Source organism: Lepidochelys kempii, chromosome 9, assembly GCF_965140265.1.
Source record: "Lepidochelys kempii isolate rLepKem1 chromosome 9, rLepKem1.hap2, whole genome shotgun sequence".
In the NCBI taxonomy this organism is placed as follows: domain Eukaryota; kingdom Metazoa; phylum Chordata; order Testudines; family Cheloniidae; genus Lepidochelys; species Lepidochelys kempii.
The window spans coordinates 92,638,990-92,656,542 of NC_133264.1; the positions used below are offsets into that span (position 1 = coordinate 92,638,990).

Here is a 17,553-nt window from a genome sequence, read left to right on the forward strand (position 1 = left end):
CTTGTCCCAGAGCACCCCCGGTGCTCCTGGGCTACAACTTGCTCCAGAGCACCCCCAGCCACCCCTAGCCCCAGAGCACCCAAGATATAGTCAGGGGTAGATATTACAAGTCATGGACCAGGTCAGAGGTTATGAATTTTTGTTTACTGCCTGTGACCTGTCCATGACTTTTACTAAAAATACTCATGACTGAATCTTAGCCTTAATCATCATTGCCATTTTACAGATAGGAAAACTGAGGCACAGGGAGGGGAAATGACTTGCCCAAGGTCACTCAGCAGGCCAGACGCAGACCTGGGAATGGAACCCAGTTTTCCTGGGCCCCAGTTCAGTGCTCTATCCAGCAGTGTTGAATTTCTGGCCACACTGATTTTCTGGTCTAGCCATGGAAGCCTCCAGAACCAGTAAATCTCCATACTGTATTTGTTTCTTTCCTCTACAGGGTCAGGAGCAAACTTTTTTTATCTCCTTGTAACAACCTATTTATTCTTGGGTGGGGATTTTGTATGGAAGTTTTGGCCCACGTCAGATTTTTACAGAGGAGCTGTAAATTGCAGAAAATAGAGGTTTCTACTGACAACTATGACAGGGCCACAACTACAAATCGTTCTCGTCAGGGAATTGCCAGCTATCCACAGAGAATGTTACATGGCTGACATAAATCAGTGTGGCAGGATCTATTCGCTAATTAAACAATTGTGACAATTTTAATGCGACAGTTTGAAAAGTTCAAAAAAGTCTCTCCATCCATGGAACGTGCATTCTTCTCACATGCATATTACGAAACATGTCCTGTATTAAGAAATTGAAAGGACCTTACGTATTCAATAACCTTACCCCATAATGTTAAGCACATGTTGAGATATATGGCTAAAACAGATTGAAAATCCATAAGAGGGCTTGGAACATTAAATTGAGCACCATGCTTTCTTCAAGGAAATGTTAGCAATCTTCCACAGAGATGGCTAACCCGTAGCGTCCAGTGTAATTTTAAATGCGTGACGGGGGCACCGCGGGTGCTCTGGGGCGAGAGGTGATGCATGGCCCAGGACCACTGCTGGTGCTGGGGGGTGGCGGCACATGGCCCGGGGGCGGCTGCTGGTGCTGGGGGAGGGCAGGGGCGGTGGCACATGGCCCAGGACTGCCGCTGGTGGCGGGGGGGAGGACGGCGGCCCAAGACCGCCTTTGTGCTGTTATAATAGAACAGCAGTAATACTTGACATGGTACAGCACCTTCCAGCTGAGGGTCTCAATGCACTTTGCAAACAATGAATTTAGTCTCATTGTACCCCTATGCAATATTATTTCCCCATTTTATAGATAGGAAAACTGAGGGCTAAGTGGCATCTCAAGGTCACCCAGGGAAACAGAGGCAAGGATGGACACAGGAAATTTTATCTATGCTTACCAAAAAATTCTTTGAGATGTCTACACATCCATTATAAAAGGTGTTCAACTCATTTGGGGGCAGAAGCAAATCTGTCCATTTCTGTTAGGAAGGGCGTGGCCTGTTCTGAAGACCTCACCAGCTGAGACAAGCTTGATGGATAGGAAGTATAAAACCACCTCCCAAAAGGGTTCAAATGGATGTGCTGTGAGCATGGTGGTCTCAAGGCTACGTGGTGTGGACATACTGATGGGATGTGTACATGAGTCACAGGGCATCCACAGTTGCACCCAAAACAATGGCTGCGGCCAGAAAGATTTCTTGACAGAAGCCCCTAGGACTTTGGAATGTCTTGCTTTTGAGATAGATGATGCCTTTTAGAGTGCCTGTCTAAGTTATGACTGCCCCTGCAAATCACATGGAGGCTGCCAAGGCCATCAGGATGGATGATGTCACCTCAATTTCTCCTGAGTCTCCGTAGGAGGAAATGCCCCTTGGCTGGGATCTATGTGTTCTTGGTCAGAGAAGAAGAGATGTGGAGTGACACAGGTCAGATTTGGCTTGTTGCACATTGGGAATGCGGGTACAAAAATTCTTAAGATGATTGGTTGGAGCCAGATATTTCCATCCCTCTCTTACATCAACCTCCAGCGTGGTATGAAGTGGGTTATACGGTTGTAGCTTCTGATCTTATAAAAGCTTTGTAGTGGCTTCTCTCCATCTCGTTCCTCCTTACTTTCCTTCTTGGGAGGTTTGTGTAGCAGAATATCTTGAGCTGCAATGGCCTGCCTGAGAGGCATTTCAAAGCATTCTGATTGAAAGAATCTGTCTTGTGCCTCCTCTTCTTACCCTCTGGTTCTGATTCAGCCTCATCTCTGGTTTATGGTCTTTCCTTTTTCTTTCAATTTACTGCATATGGACCGGTTATGCCTGCATGTAGCCTCTGAGGATAATAAGATTGAAGATAGGCTCCTACAATTTGTCCCTGGCTCTGAGAATTAGGAAGTTTTTCCTGATGTCCAACCTAAACCATCCCTGATGCAATTTAAGCCTATTGCCTCTTGTCCTAAGAACATAAGAACAGCCATGCTGGGTCAGACCAAAGGTCCATCTAGCCCAGTATCCTGTTTTCCAACAGTGGCCAATGCCTGGTGCTTCAGAAGGAATGAATAATCATCAAGTGATCCATCTCCTGTTGCCCATTCCCAGCTTCCATCCTCAGAAGTTAAAGAGAACAATTTTTCTTCCTCCTCTTTGTAACAACCTTTATGTACTTGAAAACATATCCCCTCCTCAGTCTTCTCTTCTCAGACTAAACAAACCTAATTTTTTCAATCTTCCATCATAGGTCATGTTTTCTAGACCTTTAATTATTTTTGTTGCTCTTCGCTGGACTTTCTCCAGTTAGTCCACATCTTTCCTGAAATGTGGTGCCCAGAACTGGATACAATACTCCAGCTGAGGCCTAATCAGCATGGAGTAGAGTGGAAGAATTACTACTTTAGTCTTGCTTACAACACTCCTGCTAATACATTCCAGAATGATATTTGCTTTTTTTTGCAATAGTGTTACAGTGTTCACTCATATTTAGCTTATGATCCACTCTGACCCTCAGGTCCCTTTCTGCAGGAGTACTTTCTCATTTTGTATGTGTGCAACTGATTGTTCCTTTCTAAGAGGAGTACTTTGCATTTGTCCTTATAGAATTTCATCCTATTTACTTCAGATCATTTCTCCAGTTTGTCCAGATAATTTTGAATTTTAATCCTACCGTCAAAAGCACTTAGAATCATAGAATCATAGAATATCAGGGTTGGAAGGGACCCCAGAAGGTCATCTAGTCCAACCCCCTGCTTGAAGCAGGACCAATTCCAGTTAAATCATCCCAGCCAGGGCTTTGTCAAGCCTGACCTTAAAAACCTCTAAGGAAGGAGATTCTACCACCTCCCTAGGTAACGCATTCCAGTGTTTCACCACCCTCTTAGTGAAAAAGTTTTTCCTAATATCCAATCTAAACCTCCCCCACTGCAACTTGAGACCATTACTCCTCGTTCTGTCATCTGCTACCATTGAGAACAGTCTAGAGCCATCCTCTTTGGAACCCCCTTTCAGGTAGTTGAAAGCAGCTATCAAATCCCCCCTCATTCTTCTCTTCTGCAGGCTAAACAATCCCAGCTCCCTCAGCCTCTCCTCATAACTCATGTGTTCCAGTTCCCTAATCATTTTTGTTGCCCTTCGCTGGACTCTCTCCAATTTATCCACATCCTTCTTGAAGTGTGGGGCCCAAAACTGGACACAGTACTCCAGATGAGGCCTCACCAATGTCGAATAGAGGGGAACGATCACGTCCCTCGATCTGCTCGCTATGCCCCTACTTATACATCCCAAAATGCCATTGGCCTTCTTGGCAACAAGGGCACACTGCTGACTTGCAGCCCTTCCAAGCTTGTAATCATCCACAGACTTTATAAGTGTACTCTATGCCATTATCTAAATCATTGATGAAGATATTGAACAGAACTGGACCCAGGACTGATCCCTGCAGGACCCCACTTGTTATGCTCTTCCAGCTTGACTGAACCACTGATAACTACTCTCTGGGAACGGTTTTCCAACCAGTTATGCACCCACCTTATAATAGCTCCATCTAAGTTGTATTTCCCTTGTTTGTTTATGAGAAGGTCATGCAAGACAGTATCAAAATCCTTATTGAAGTCAAGATATAGCATATCTACTACTTCCCCACTATCCACAGGGCTTGTTACCTCGTCACAGAAAGCAATTAGGTTGGTTTGACATGATTTGTCCTTGACAAATCCATGTTGACAGTTATTTATCACCTTATTATCTTCGAGGTGTCTGCAAATTGATTGTTTAATTATTTGCTCCATTATCTTTCCGGGTACAGAAGTTAAGATAACTGGTCTGTAATTCCCTGGGTTATCCTTATTCCCTTTGTTATAGATTGGCACTCTATTTGCCCTTTTCCAGGCTTCTGGAATCTCACCTAGCTTCCATGACTTTTCAAAAATAATCGCTAATGGCTCAGATGTCTCCTCAATGTCTCCTCTAGGATGTATTTCAACTAGCCCTGGTGACTTGAAGACATCTAACTTATCTAAGTCATTTTTAACTTGTTCTTTCCCTATTTTAGTCCCCCTACTCCTTGCCAATCTGAGGTTGTCATTTCCTTTCCCAATTTGTGGCCTGTTTCTGAGTTTCTTGTCCATTACACAGAGGGTCATAGTGGATGTCCCCAGAAACCAGTTGTAGTGGGACCAGTCTTTCCCAGAACAGGAGAGTCCAACACTCCATCCCCTCTGTGTTTCATGGGATTGCAGGGAACAACTGGGTTTAATTTACCCCTGGAAGCACCAATCTTCCTTGTTAGACATCTACAGGGATCTACTGAGGGATCTAATGAAGCAGGGACAACAGCAGCTGAAAACATCTGAAGGAAATCTTGGCAAATAAGTAGGGAGGTTAGGTGGAAGGAGAAGGAGATGAGCCCACACTGCCTTTGTGATATTGTTCTCCATGGGGTAAGCATCACTCTTACTGTATGGTAGTGAGCTCGGGGATGCATTACACACAATGCTTCCTGGAGTTCCCACTGGGGCTGTGCAACATATGAGCAGCTATGTCTATAAGGCACAACTGGGGATAAGCTTTTTGAACAGGCATCCAATCACATGCTCCATGCATAGGTGCTGACTCTGTGGGTGCTCCGGAGCTGGAGCACCCAAAGGGAAAAAATGCTGGGTGCTGAGCACCATCCAGCAGCCTCCCCTATCAGTTCCCCCCACCCCCTCAGTGCCTCCTGCCCGCTGACGGGCTCCATGGATCAGCACCTCCCCCTCTCTCCCCATGCCTCCTGCCCACTGGGAACAGCTGTTTTACAGCATGCAGGGGGCTGGGGAGGAGGGGGGAGGAGCGAGGATGCGATGAGCTCGGGGGAGGGAGTGGGACTGGGCAGGAAGAGGTGGAGCGGGGGTGGGAAGAGGCAGGGCATGGGTGTGGCCTTGGGGGAAGGGTGGAGTGGGGGCAGGGCCTAGGGCAGAGCCAGGGGTCAAGCACCCCCTGGCACTGAAAAGTTGGTACCTGTGGCTCCATGCCAGTCCTACTTTTCTCTTGATCATTGCTGGCCTGTTTAGCCCCAACTCCAGCCCTGAATACCAAGAGAGAGGAGGAGAAAAGAGCGTGCGATCTCTCTCTGAGCTAACTACATGGGGGCCAACTTATCCTTCAACAGACCAACCAGCTCCTTCGGCCTGGCTAATTTATATGGGGTTTCCCACCAGCTGTACATCATAGATCTTAGCTTGTTGCTTTAAACCTGCAGTCCCTGCCCTGAAGGCTGACAGAGTGCAGCCCTCCCCTTCTATTAGATAAAGATCTGACAGAAAATGAGATTGGTTCTGTCATTTCATACCACAACTGTTTGTAAAACAAATACTCATTCACAAACCCTAATGGCTCCATTAGAATATGTTTGAAATGTCGCATTTCTGTGCCCAAGGCACAGAATTTGTTATGTAAACTACGCATTATTAATCTACTTAAGTGAAAGGTAACACTGCCAGCAGTTTAAACACTCATGCCCATATTTACCGTGTTTCACTATGACAGGATAAGATGAAATACAGAAATGATTCATTGGAGAACAGAGAAATATTTAACGGTGTGTGTTTCAAAACATGACTTTATTTATAGATTGATTTATCTTCGTAGTATACAGAAGTGGAGCATGCTAGCCTCTAGTGGCTCTTATGTTTGATAGAAGCTTGTTCCATAGGTCACAAGTTGTTATCACTTTGTAATCTGGTACTTCAGGATGGCCAGGTAGAGTCCATTCAAAGCTTCCTACTACAGTTTTTACAAGGGATTTATGCACTCCCTCAGACACTCAAGAGAGGACACTTAGTACAGCTTTGGTGAAGGGCCATAACACTGTAAGTCATCACCATGGCAAAACTCAAAGGGATGTTGCCTCCCGGCAGATTGAACACCACCTGGATTGATCTCATTCCAATTCTCCTCTCTTTCACTGAAGTAATTGCTGAATTCAATGGAGCTACTCTGTATGTACATTGACGTAACTGAGGGGAGACTCGGGCCCCTTGGGCCTGCAAATCTGGACTGGAAATCTTGTGAGAAAAGTCCATGTTGCCAGTCAATTGCAAGAAGCCCCATAAACTGCCTCTCTCACAGTATTTTGTTTTTATGTTTCCAGTTCTCTCTGGTCCTCAAAGTTTAGAGGCATTTGAAAGTATTATATAAAGCTAACAAAACTTTTTTCAAACACCACAAAGAGGTGCAGTTTGAGTTCAGTTAGATGTTTGAGCAATGTTTGAGGTTGGCTCTATTTCACATAAGCCAATTTTCCCATCTTTAATGGTAATCTTACTCTCTTCATCCCCAACTTGGATTCCTTTTGTGCAGTTTTCCATTTTTCCTACAATCTTTGCCATGACACTGAGTGTATTTAATGGGAGCAAGGATGTACATCATGTGAGACATTAAAATCTATGTTAACTGACTCCTGAGATGATTATAAAGAGAAAAAAAGCCTACAAAGTGGCTCCTTTTGTATAACTGAGTGGGTGAAGAGCATCGGAAATGGGACCAAATTAGTACATTTTCATTCATTTGACAGATGAGAATCACCTTATTCTCTTCAGATATATTAACACATTGCCAAATGCTAGTCAATGTTGTGTTCTTTGTGATGGTGCCAATTTACTTTATAGTAATTTTAGCAGTAATATTAAATCTGGCAATGATAGTAGAATTAAATAATGTGACTGAAATTGGGAACATTTCAATTTGGCACTGCAAAATATGTGTTAAAATATTACATTCAAGGCGATAAGAAAACAGAGTTGAATATTGTGTTGGAAATAGGTACAGTGTAACCTCCCTCTATCTGTTTGTAATCTTTCTATTGTTCCAGTACAGATAGGCCAGAATAGACTTGTTGTGTAATTACCAATCTGCATTTCAAAGTGCATTGCCAACTAATTTGCTTAACATTTTAAAAATACAAAATAAGATGTCTGCAGGCCAATTACTTGAGGCCTGAAACTGATCTCACTTCCACTTGTCTATACTGCGGAGGTCCTGATCTTTCATTGCCTTCACCTTTCTGTAGTCATTTACACCTGTGCCAAGCAGGTGCAAAATACCACCATTCTTATTTGGAAGCATTTTACACCAACTATGCACTCCCCAGCGTCAGATCCTGCCCCTGCCCCACTATGTCTGCTTGGCTCTGATCTGGCAGAACACAGCAGACTTAAAGTTGGCCTAGGTGGTCACATGATGACATCCCTTACACAGGGGAATCCTCTATTAGCACAAAATTAAGATAGCCAGCCTTCCACAGGGGGCGAATGAGGAGCATTGCCACTGTGAAGAGACATGGCTGGGATACTGCAGTGCTCCAATGATCCTCAACGGCCAGAATGACTCAGATGTAACATAGAGCATCCCAAGGCTAGTCTACACTGCACTGGGGCACTGCCCTAGAATTGGGGGCATAAGGTGGCATACAGCCATCTTTGCCCTCCCCTCGGTCTTGGAACAACCTGAATTCAACTGAAGACAGGGCCCACTATGGCACTGCTTTAAATGGCTATATAAGGAGTAAAACACCAGAAAAACAGGCCTAGGTAATTCTATTGGCTTCATTGGCATTACTCCTGCTGGTGTTAACAAGATCACCGACAAAACTCTGGTATGAACAAACCACATAGCATTCTCATCTTTCCAGAGTGATGGCTACATCATAGGCCCATCGGGCTGAATTCTGTGCTTAGTTGCAGGCTTAGGGCTAAGTTCTGCTCTCATTTACACCAGAATAATTCAGGGATAAATCAGCTTAGTACAGCAACAGGAGGACGTGGAGCTACTCCTGATCTACATTGTTGTAAATGAGAGAAGAATTCAGGGGTCAGTGGAACTACCCTTCGATTTACACTGATGGAAGAGCAAAAATTGGCCCTTCATCTACTGAGAAAACATTATTTTAAAGTTGGCAGTGTGTTGATTTGGGGATTCTGGAGAAATTAATTGTTTTATTTTATATTTATTTTAATTATTTTTACCCATAAAAATATTTGTGTTCATAAATGAGGTCTAAAGGGGAAGGTGGGGGGGGGGGGGGAGAAAGTACTTGACACACAATGTAGTCTTCAAAGCAGGTGACTGTCTGTTCAAGGAATGCTTCCTGAGCCTTCCCTCCAGCCAAGGTACAGAGGGCATGGATACACATTTACACGTGAGTTCACTTTTCAATCTCTTTTTTCATTTCAATAGAAATAATAAATCATGTTATCCAGGAGAAAGAAGGAGCTTGACAAAAAACATACAGTGCAGGGCTATTTTTATGGCACACCTAAGACATATAGGGATTCGTTTATTTACTCAGCTATTTAAAAGTGGCTACTCTTACTCATTCTCTGGACAGCTAAATGCTAGGTTGCTAAGTTACTGTTATTGGACATCATCTCCTCCCCAACGTGTTCCCACATTTGACAGGTTCACATGATTTACTAGGCCAGTCAGCTCATTATTCACTTGTCCAATGACGTCTGTAGAATTGTTTTAAATTCACATCATGTCCCTCTCAGCAAACCCCCAGATTTCACATGAAAATATTTAAACTGCTTGTCAGCTACTAAGTGCATTTGTAACCATGCTGGACAGCGTACCTGTATTTTTCAAATTACAATTATTATAATTAGGTTTAGCATCGTTCTTCAGTGTTGGTTTGTATTTTAGGAGAGAAAACAATTACTGAGGGGCAAATAATGGGCTATATCTGTTACAGGCTAATTTTGCTCTGTGAACAGCTTACCTCCGCTATGGATAATACATATTAAATCCATTAGTGCTTTCAAATGGCATGAGAAAGGTACTACTACACATAATTTACCCAGTCAAGGGCATTTTCACCTGCTGATCCATTTACATATTCTGCAATGTCATTAGATATGAGCTAGTCATCAGAAGAATAGAAGACAGTATAAATTATAGACTTTTCTTATTTAACTCCAGTCATTTTTATACTAATTACAATCTAAATTATATTTAGGATTTGTTTTGCTTCTAGACTAGAAAGCTTTTAATTAATACCACAGCTGTCTGTATAATATCAGAAATCCATCTAGTTACTTGACACTACACTACCATGAAATAGACACCTTCTAGAATTCTTTCTGCCCTGCTATGCAGTGCCAGTTTTTTAGATTTAAATGTTTACCTCACTGTAAAAAGAGCAATTTAGCAACACAGAAATGATTGCTTTTTTATATATAGGGCCAGATCTTGATTCCAGTGGGGCTATGCCACTTTGCATCAGCTGAAGATCTGGCCCTAAATCTCAATAGGGGTAATTACGTTCAGCCTTCCTAAAATTCCTCATGGAATTTCAAAGGCATGAAGTAACCTTTTCCTGTTCTAAAGCTATATGTAGTGTTTTGTACTATGACCTATTTCATTCCAGAGGTGGCTGCATTTCACTGGCTGGCAGAGTGATTCTTGCAGTGAGAGTAGACTTAACTGGCTCTAATTCCTGCCGAGTCAGCAAGATTTTCTAGGACAGAGCTAATACGTCCTAAAGGAGATTCCTGCAGTATTCTGCAGAAATCCCATTGCAGTGAAACACCACTGTTAGCTTGCATTCACTGGGATAAATTTTGCCCCCTGCCTGGCCCCCGCAATGAAAAGCACAGGAGCTGAAAATGAATCTGAGGGCAGTATTTGGTTCCCTACACATATATCACGAGACCGTGGCTAGCCCCAGGCAGGTGTGCATGGGATGACTACAGTCTCAATCACTGTGTTCCAGTCATGCAAGTACTGGAGCTGTCTAGTGGCATCAGATCCACCAAAGGTTACAAGAAGAGGCATTTAAGTCAAAAGTGTTAATTCAGATTTACACTTGTATAAATGAAAGCAGATGCTGGCCTCTAATCACAGTACTCAGTATTGGTTCCAAAACCATATTGGACACAACTTTGAAAGTCAAAGTGATGTAAATTAATGCTCAGCAGGCCTGACTCTCCTCTCCTTGCCAATGATGTAAATCAGGAGTAACTCTACTAATTTAGATCCTAAACTCTTTGGATAGAGACTGTCTTTTTGTTATGTGTCTGTAAAGTGCCTAGCATAATGGTCCCTAGTCTCTCCATGTTACTGCAATGCAAACACCACATAACAACAACATTAGAGCACACTGGTGTAAGAAACAAAAGCATCGGACTCCGAACCTTGGTTTAAAGCATCTGGGGTTTTTTTTCTAGTTTGTATCACAATTTTCTAATGAATTCTTTTTTTATATGACTAGCAATTTACAGGTTAATTTAAATCCATATTATTAGTTGCATACGAATAAAGAAAAATATTTTCTTGGGTTTTGTTTTTTCATTTTATTTGCTCTTCCATGGATATCACATTGTCTTTAAATAGTAAGAGATATTTTGGAACAGAAGGAGGCCTATCTAACTCCATCTATCCATCTCCATCTATCTGTCTAGTGCTGGTAACCTGTAATCAATGCAAATGTGCTGTATTACTTTTACAGTTTGGCTTTAGTTTGAAGGCAACGGGTTTTTTTAAACAAAACTTCTCAGCCATGCGGGTTAGAAAAGCAAAATCAACAGGAGACTGGTCTATCATTAACCTTTAGTTATGGTATCATGAGCAGTTCTCCAGGCACTTACACAAGATGACATAAGTGGCTAAGTGTTTCAGGAAATCTGAAACACTGAAATTTTGTCTCAGAAGACTCAGGGGTCTGAATGGACACAGGACTTTTCCCCCTCTCTTGGCTGGTAAGTTCTGACCGTAAACTCAGTTAAACTCCATTTTTATTTGTTAGCATCTGTTAGGAATCCCAAACCTCTAGGTCTACAAAAAACACTAATCAAGATCATCCTAAAAAAAAAAAAAAAAATTCTAAAATCAGAGGGCTCTCTGCTTACTTGTTTACTTTCCTTACTTTCTTAAATACCTGGAGTGAAATACACTCAAGGGAGACTGATATAACAGGCTGGAGCCAGGTATATTACCAACTGGCTCTGAGAAAGTTCCCCACACAACTTTGCAAATATATCTCAGCAATATGCTAGTCCTCGTTCTGTCTTTAGCAGGGATTGCCAATAGTTACAAAGTGTTTGATAAGCAGCCTTAGTAGTAAAATGTTTGGTTATGATGGAGTTACTCTGGATTCACACCAATGTATCTGAGCAGAATATGGCCAGGTTTAGTCAGCCCTATTAGCCTAAGGCCAGATTCTGGCACTTTGTTCACACTGAGTTTAGTTCCATTGATTTTAATAGGCCTACTCATGGAATAAGGTGCTACTCAACATCAGCAAAAGTGGCTCCTAGGGAGTATGTATCTGATCCAAGGCCAATTAAAGTAAATGGAGATACTCACACTAATTTCAACAAGCTTTACTGCGAGGCCTGAGAAATGTAAACTCAGTCCATGCCAATGCAGATCACTACCAGTAGGTCACAAGGGTAGCAGTAATACAGTATTAGTGTCTAACTATGCAGCCACTGAAGATAGTAAGAGATTTGCCATCAACTTCAATGGGAACAGGATCAGATCCCCGTAAGATATTCTTGCGTTTTGTAAGTATATGTGCTGTTCATGCATTAAAACAGTCACCCGAATGACTGACCCTTGGAAATAGTAATTTACTTTATACTTCTTTCTGACATTGTTTTTCTGAAAATAACTGCTTTCCCATCCAGCAGTTAATTCCTTCCAATATTAACAAACATAATTCAAATATATAAACAACACAGATGGAGAAACAGATTTAAAAACACAAAAAGTACTTTTAATAATTTTTTCAACCTTATTTTTTCCTCCCTCTCTATTCTTTACATAATAACCCTTGCGAAGCTTGAAACCAAAGTTTTTTCCTTCCTTGGATGTATTACTCCATGGGATACACAATTTCACATTTATTATCATCAGATACCACACTAGTGCTAGCTTTCCACATTGGTTTAGAATCATCGAATCATAGGATTAGAAGGGACCTCAAATTATAGAGGAACACTGGAAACTTATTGGTTTCAATGGGACGGTGAAGAGCATGGGAAATCGAGCTGGGCAGAAAATGTTTCTCCTATCTGCAAATATTTTCAAGACTTCAGAATTTTTTCTCCATCTTGAACCAGGATGAGAAGTCAAGTCAAAATGATTTGTGAACCAAAAAAACCTGAATAAACTTTTTTTCCTTTTTTGTTATTTTGAGTGAGGAAATTCATTTAACTGACTCTGGTTTGTGAACAGGTTTTGGCAAATGTGTACTTTTTGATGAAAAAATGATTAGTTGAAAAATTCCCAACCAGCTCTAGTCAAAAACGCCAGTATTATTTTACTGACGTTATATGGCCATCTGTGTGTTTGATTGTTATTGTGGTGTTTGCTTTATGGTTATTAGGGGTTGATTCAGGTATGGGTTAGTTTATAGGTAGGCAGGAAAGCAGGCAAACATTTCTGATAGCCCTCCATTCACAGAGATTTAAAAGGACAGTGCAGGTGTCGATCCCTTTGCAATTTTATCCTGAGAGCAGCATTGTAGACAGTGATGCCAGGAAGGAGGGTCCTGACGCATGAAATGGAAACAAAGGACTTTGGAGTGGATAAAAATCCATGCCCTGATGCACAAAGAGGGAGAGATACAGAGACCACTGTGGTGCAGGCTGACCTTCCCTCCACCCCCCAAAATTCCCCAAGATTAGGGTTTCTGGGATAAGCTAGGCATACGTAAATTTTATTCATGAATGTAGGCTGTTCTTTATGTTAAAAACCCTATTTCCTCTTATGGTTTGTTCCTGCTCTTCAGATTAAACAATACTTTGTTTGCAAGAGGCTATTTTGAGACCTGTGTTTACCACTGCACACAGCTCCTGAAGGGCAGATTTGCAGGGCTTGAATCCAGTTGGGACCACTAGGCAATTGTATTTGGTACTCAGGGTGGTTGCAGCCTAGCACCTAGACTGAGAGTGGGAAAATCATGGGATTCTTCCCCAGGATTGGAACACAAGAGGCTGGTCACCTGAAGGGGCTGCACTCATTGAGACTGAGAGCGGTCAATAGTGCAGCTAGCCCTGAACTGTGACTGGGATTACCTGGGATTGGTCTACACTTAAAACTGTGGAAAAAAACACACCGCCTAAAGACATGCCGAGAAAATCCCCAGTGTAAATGCAGCTATGCTGACAGAAGAGTGCTTCAATCAGCGTAGCTAACATTGTTTGGGGAGGGGGCGTTCCCACATTGTCTGAAAAATTCCTTCAATCGGTGTACGCAGCATCTATACTAAGGGGCAATGCCACCATAGTTAGGCCGACATAGGCACTGTAGTGTAGACATAACTTTGGAAAAGGAGAAATGAGGGTATATAGAACTAACCCCAACATAGATAATATTTTGGGCCTAGAAAACCTTGACAGTGTCTCTTTAATTTTGTACTCACTAGTTTAGTGTTATTTAAATATAATATTGTGAACTCTGTATAGCTTACTGAACAAAGATGAGACACCAGAACCATAATTAGAAGATGATATAGGAGCAAAAGCATTAAACTCACCCGTAATATTTCTTCCACACAGCTGTCATTGGGAAGGCTAACCTAGGTTTAAAAAAAAGAAGAAGAAGTCAGTCAGTCAGTCAGTCAGTCACAGAATGCAAAGTTTATTGGTTAAAAGCAACTAGGGAAGTAAATAGATCTATTGAACCACAGCTAACAAAGAAATACCCCATTCTTTGAAATACCCTTCATCCAGTGATCATTACCAACAGAATTTGCCAATTTAAATAACACAAATCAGTAGAAAGATTCATCTCTACAGTTTCTTAAAGATATTTTTGTAAGTGTTTTGCTACAAACAGTAGTTTAGAAAGAATATAGTACCCTGATTTCCCCACAGTTAAAAAAGGGCACTAAAATTGCTGGAAACGTTTACAAATGATGAAGATATCAACCGTTACTCCAATATACAGAGTTCAGTGAGAACGCAGGGTACGTTTTAACTTACAACATGCTACAATTTAGGGCAAAGATGATAATAGTTAAGAGTAAACTTATTAACAAGCATCTTTTTATACATCTTAATACACTAACAGCTAAGACAACTCTTAAACCCTGAACATGTATTATAGTAAAACACTGGTTAGACTCTAACGGTAGGTTTCAGAGTTACTGATTCCTCAGTCTCTCACTTCCTGGGCCTGTTACAGGTTAAATATCCTCTAAAGACTGAAACGCACACAGGAATCCATCTTGAGAGTCTTGAGAGATCCTCTATGTCTCTTAAAAATATGCATTACATCTACACACATGCACACACAGACAAGTAGGTGCTGGTAAAATCTCACAATGTAGCAATCTAGGTTTTTAAACATTACTGATGCTATCTGCCGTAATTCCCCATTCTAAATGTAGAAAACTGCACAAATACCTTAAATACTGCAAATAAATATATGAGCAATAACTTTCAGGATTTTAAGAGCACTTTGGGGTGGGGGTATATATACATTTGGCAACAGTTAAGTTATATGCATGTACAATAGGTTTTTATTATGCCTATCTTGCATGGGTACACTAGATTTGGGAGAATGTGCACAATGAACCCACTCCCCATGCACACTGCAGCCACAATTTGGGGGGATACTTTCAAAGGTGCCCTTGGAGCCTTTAGTTACTAGAGCCTGGTTAGGGGAAGCCAATCCTTGTTCAAGCCTCTTGCCCTCCATCCCCACCCACATCAGCCCATGCTGCAGAGCTTTGGTTGGGACAGCCACTAACTGTGTGTCCCTCCTCATTCTCAAATCTTGACACAGGCATAATGTTTAAATTAATAGCATGATAGAAACTAGAAACAAAAATTACCTATTAGGTCGTCTAGTATGTCTTCTGCAGGATTCTTTCCCTATACACACTTCTAGTGCTGTGGCCAGTCTAGTTCTAAAAGTCTCAGGCAAGGAGGCTTCCACACCTCCTTTGAAAGACTATTCCACACGTTACTGATCTCATGGTCAGGACATTTCCCCTGACAAACAGGCTATATTTTCCCATTTTCATTTCATCCTATCATTTCTATGGATAACCTCTTCCATCACTCTAAATAATTCATATCCCTCCATGGTATTTACATCATTCATATACATCTGTGCACTTTTATGCTCAATCTTACTCCTCATGTATATTGTATATTTGACTCTTATAATCTTACCTAATAAGTCATCCCCTCCACCCTCTCTCATCATTTTGTTGCTCTTTTCTGAACTCCCTCTGATTTGTCAATATCTAGGTAATGAAGTGCCCAGAAGTGAACATGATAAATGTGGCTCCTACTATTGACTTTACCCACCTCAACAGCCACTACTGTCGTATCTACATGTCAGACCATTTGGGTTAAGAAAAATATCCCCTTCTCCTTACATTCTACCTAACTAAAGTCTAGCTCACAATCCTTGGGTGGAACCTTTACTCCACTGAAGCCAATGGAAATGTCGCCATTGACTTCAGTGAGCCTGGATTTCCACGCAAAGTGTCTCTGAAAGCTTCACCTGCATATCCTATAACTTCTGTTTCACACACCTCTGCCCTAATCCCTCTCCTTTCACTTCTTTCATGCTTTTTCCTCTTGACAGCTTCTAACTTCTTTGCTCACCTTCACTTTTTGCCTTCTTTCCTATACCATGACCAGCTTTCCAGCTAACAAACCCTGGGACCTCTCCCTATTCAAATTCACCTCCCCAGTTATCCATTCCAATTTCAGTGACCCTCCCACCACTAAGTTTTGTATTCCAGTGTGCAGCAATTTCCCATTTGTGTCCTTAGGACTGTTAGTCTTTTGGGGCAAAGTACTTCTTCTTTATTTTACATAGTTCTCCTAATGCACAACACTATGTAAGCTTACATTGCTTAAGAAATAATAATACAAATACACAATTTTAGTTGAGTAAAATCTATTACATATATTCTGTAATCACAACCTGCTTCAACTGGCAACACTCACTAATAGCTCTAAATGATCATGCATCAGTTTTGTTAATGGCAAAGGAGATTTCTTTTAATGACTTGACAGAACTTTTGTTCCCTTTGGCATTGCTTTGTTTAGAATCATGGGTATTAAGGTAACACATGATGTCAAAGTGCTGTGATTGGCATACAGGGAGAGCCAAGCAGGAGCAGGCACAAAGTGGCAAACATTTAGATGGATGCAAAACATTAAAAGAATATGTTTCAGAGGAGCAGCCGTGTTAGTCTGTATCTACAAAAAGAAAAGGAGGACCTGTGGCACCTTAGAGACTAACCAATTTATGTGAGCACAAGTTTTCGTGAGCTACAGCCTACTTCACCGGATGCGTGCAGTGGAAAATACAGTAGGGGGATTTTATGTACACAGAGAACATGAAACAATGGGTTGTTATCATACACACTGTAACGAGAGTGATCAGGTAAGGTGCGATATTACCAGCAGGAGAGAAAAAAACAACCTTTTGCAGTGATAATCAAGGTGCGCCATTTCCAGCAGTTGACAAGAACGTGTGAAGAACAAACATGGGGAAATAGTTGTACTTTGTGTAATGACCCATCCACTCCCAGCCTTTATTCAAGCCTAATGTAATGGTGTCCAGTTTGCAAATTAATTCCAAATCAGCAGTCTCTTGTTGGAGTCTGTTTTTGACATTTTTTGTTGTAATATTGCCACTTTTAGGCATTGGCCAAACTGGACAGTCTCTACATAAAAGAATAAATGGACACAAATCAGATGTCAAGAATTATAACATTCAAAAACCCGTCGGAGAACACTTCAATCTCTCTGGTCACTAGATTACAGACCTAAAAGTGGCAATATTACAACAACAAACCTTCAAAAACAGACTCCAACGAGAAACTGCTGAATTGGAATGAATTTGCAAACTGGACACCATTACATTCGGCTTGAATAAAGACAGGGAGTGGATGTGTCATTACACAAAGTAAAACTATTTCACCATGTTTATTTTCCCCCCTTACTGTTCCTCACATGTTCTTGTCAACTGCTGGAAATGGCCCACCTTGATTATCACTACAAAAGGTTGATTTTTTTGTTTTTTTCCCCTCTCCTGCTAGTAATAGCTCACCT

General features: G+C 41.5%; 1 protein-coding gene across 8 annotated transcripts in view; it reads right to left on the reverse strand.

Annotated features, from left to right (window-relative positions):
* AFF2 (ALF transcription elongation factor 2) overlaps positions 1-17,553 on the reverse strand; it is a 464,322-nt gene that overhangs the window by 230,503 nt on the left and 216,266 nt on the right. For all 8 annotated transcript variants that reach the window (XR_012160619.1, XM_073358389.1, XM_073358388.1 and 5 more), the window contains one exon: positions 14,007-14,048. Coding sequence is in view for 7 of the 8 variants with exons in the window: in XM_073358389.1 (XP_073214490.1) it covers positions 14,007-14,048 (42 nt within the window). In the remaining variant the exon portion in view is untranslated. The remainder of the gene's footprint in view (positions 1-14,006; positions 14,049-17,553) is intronic.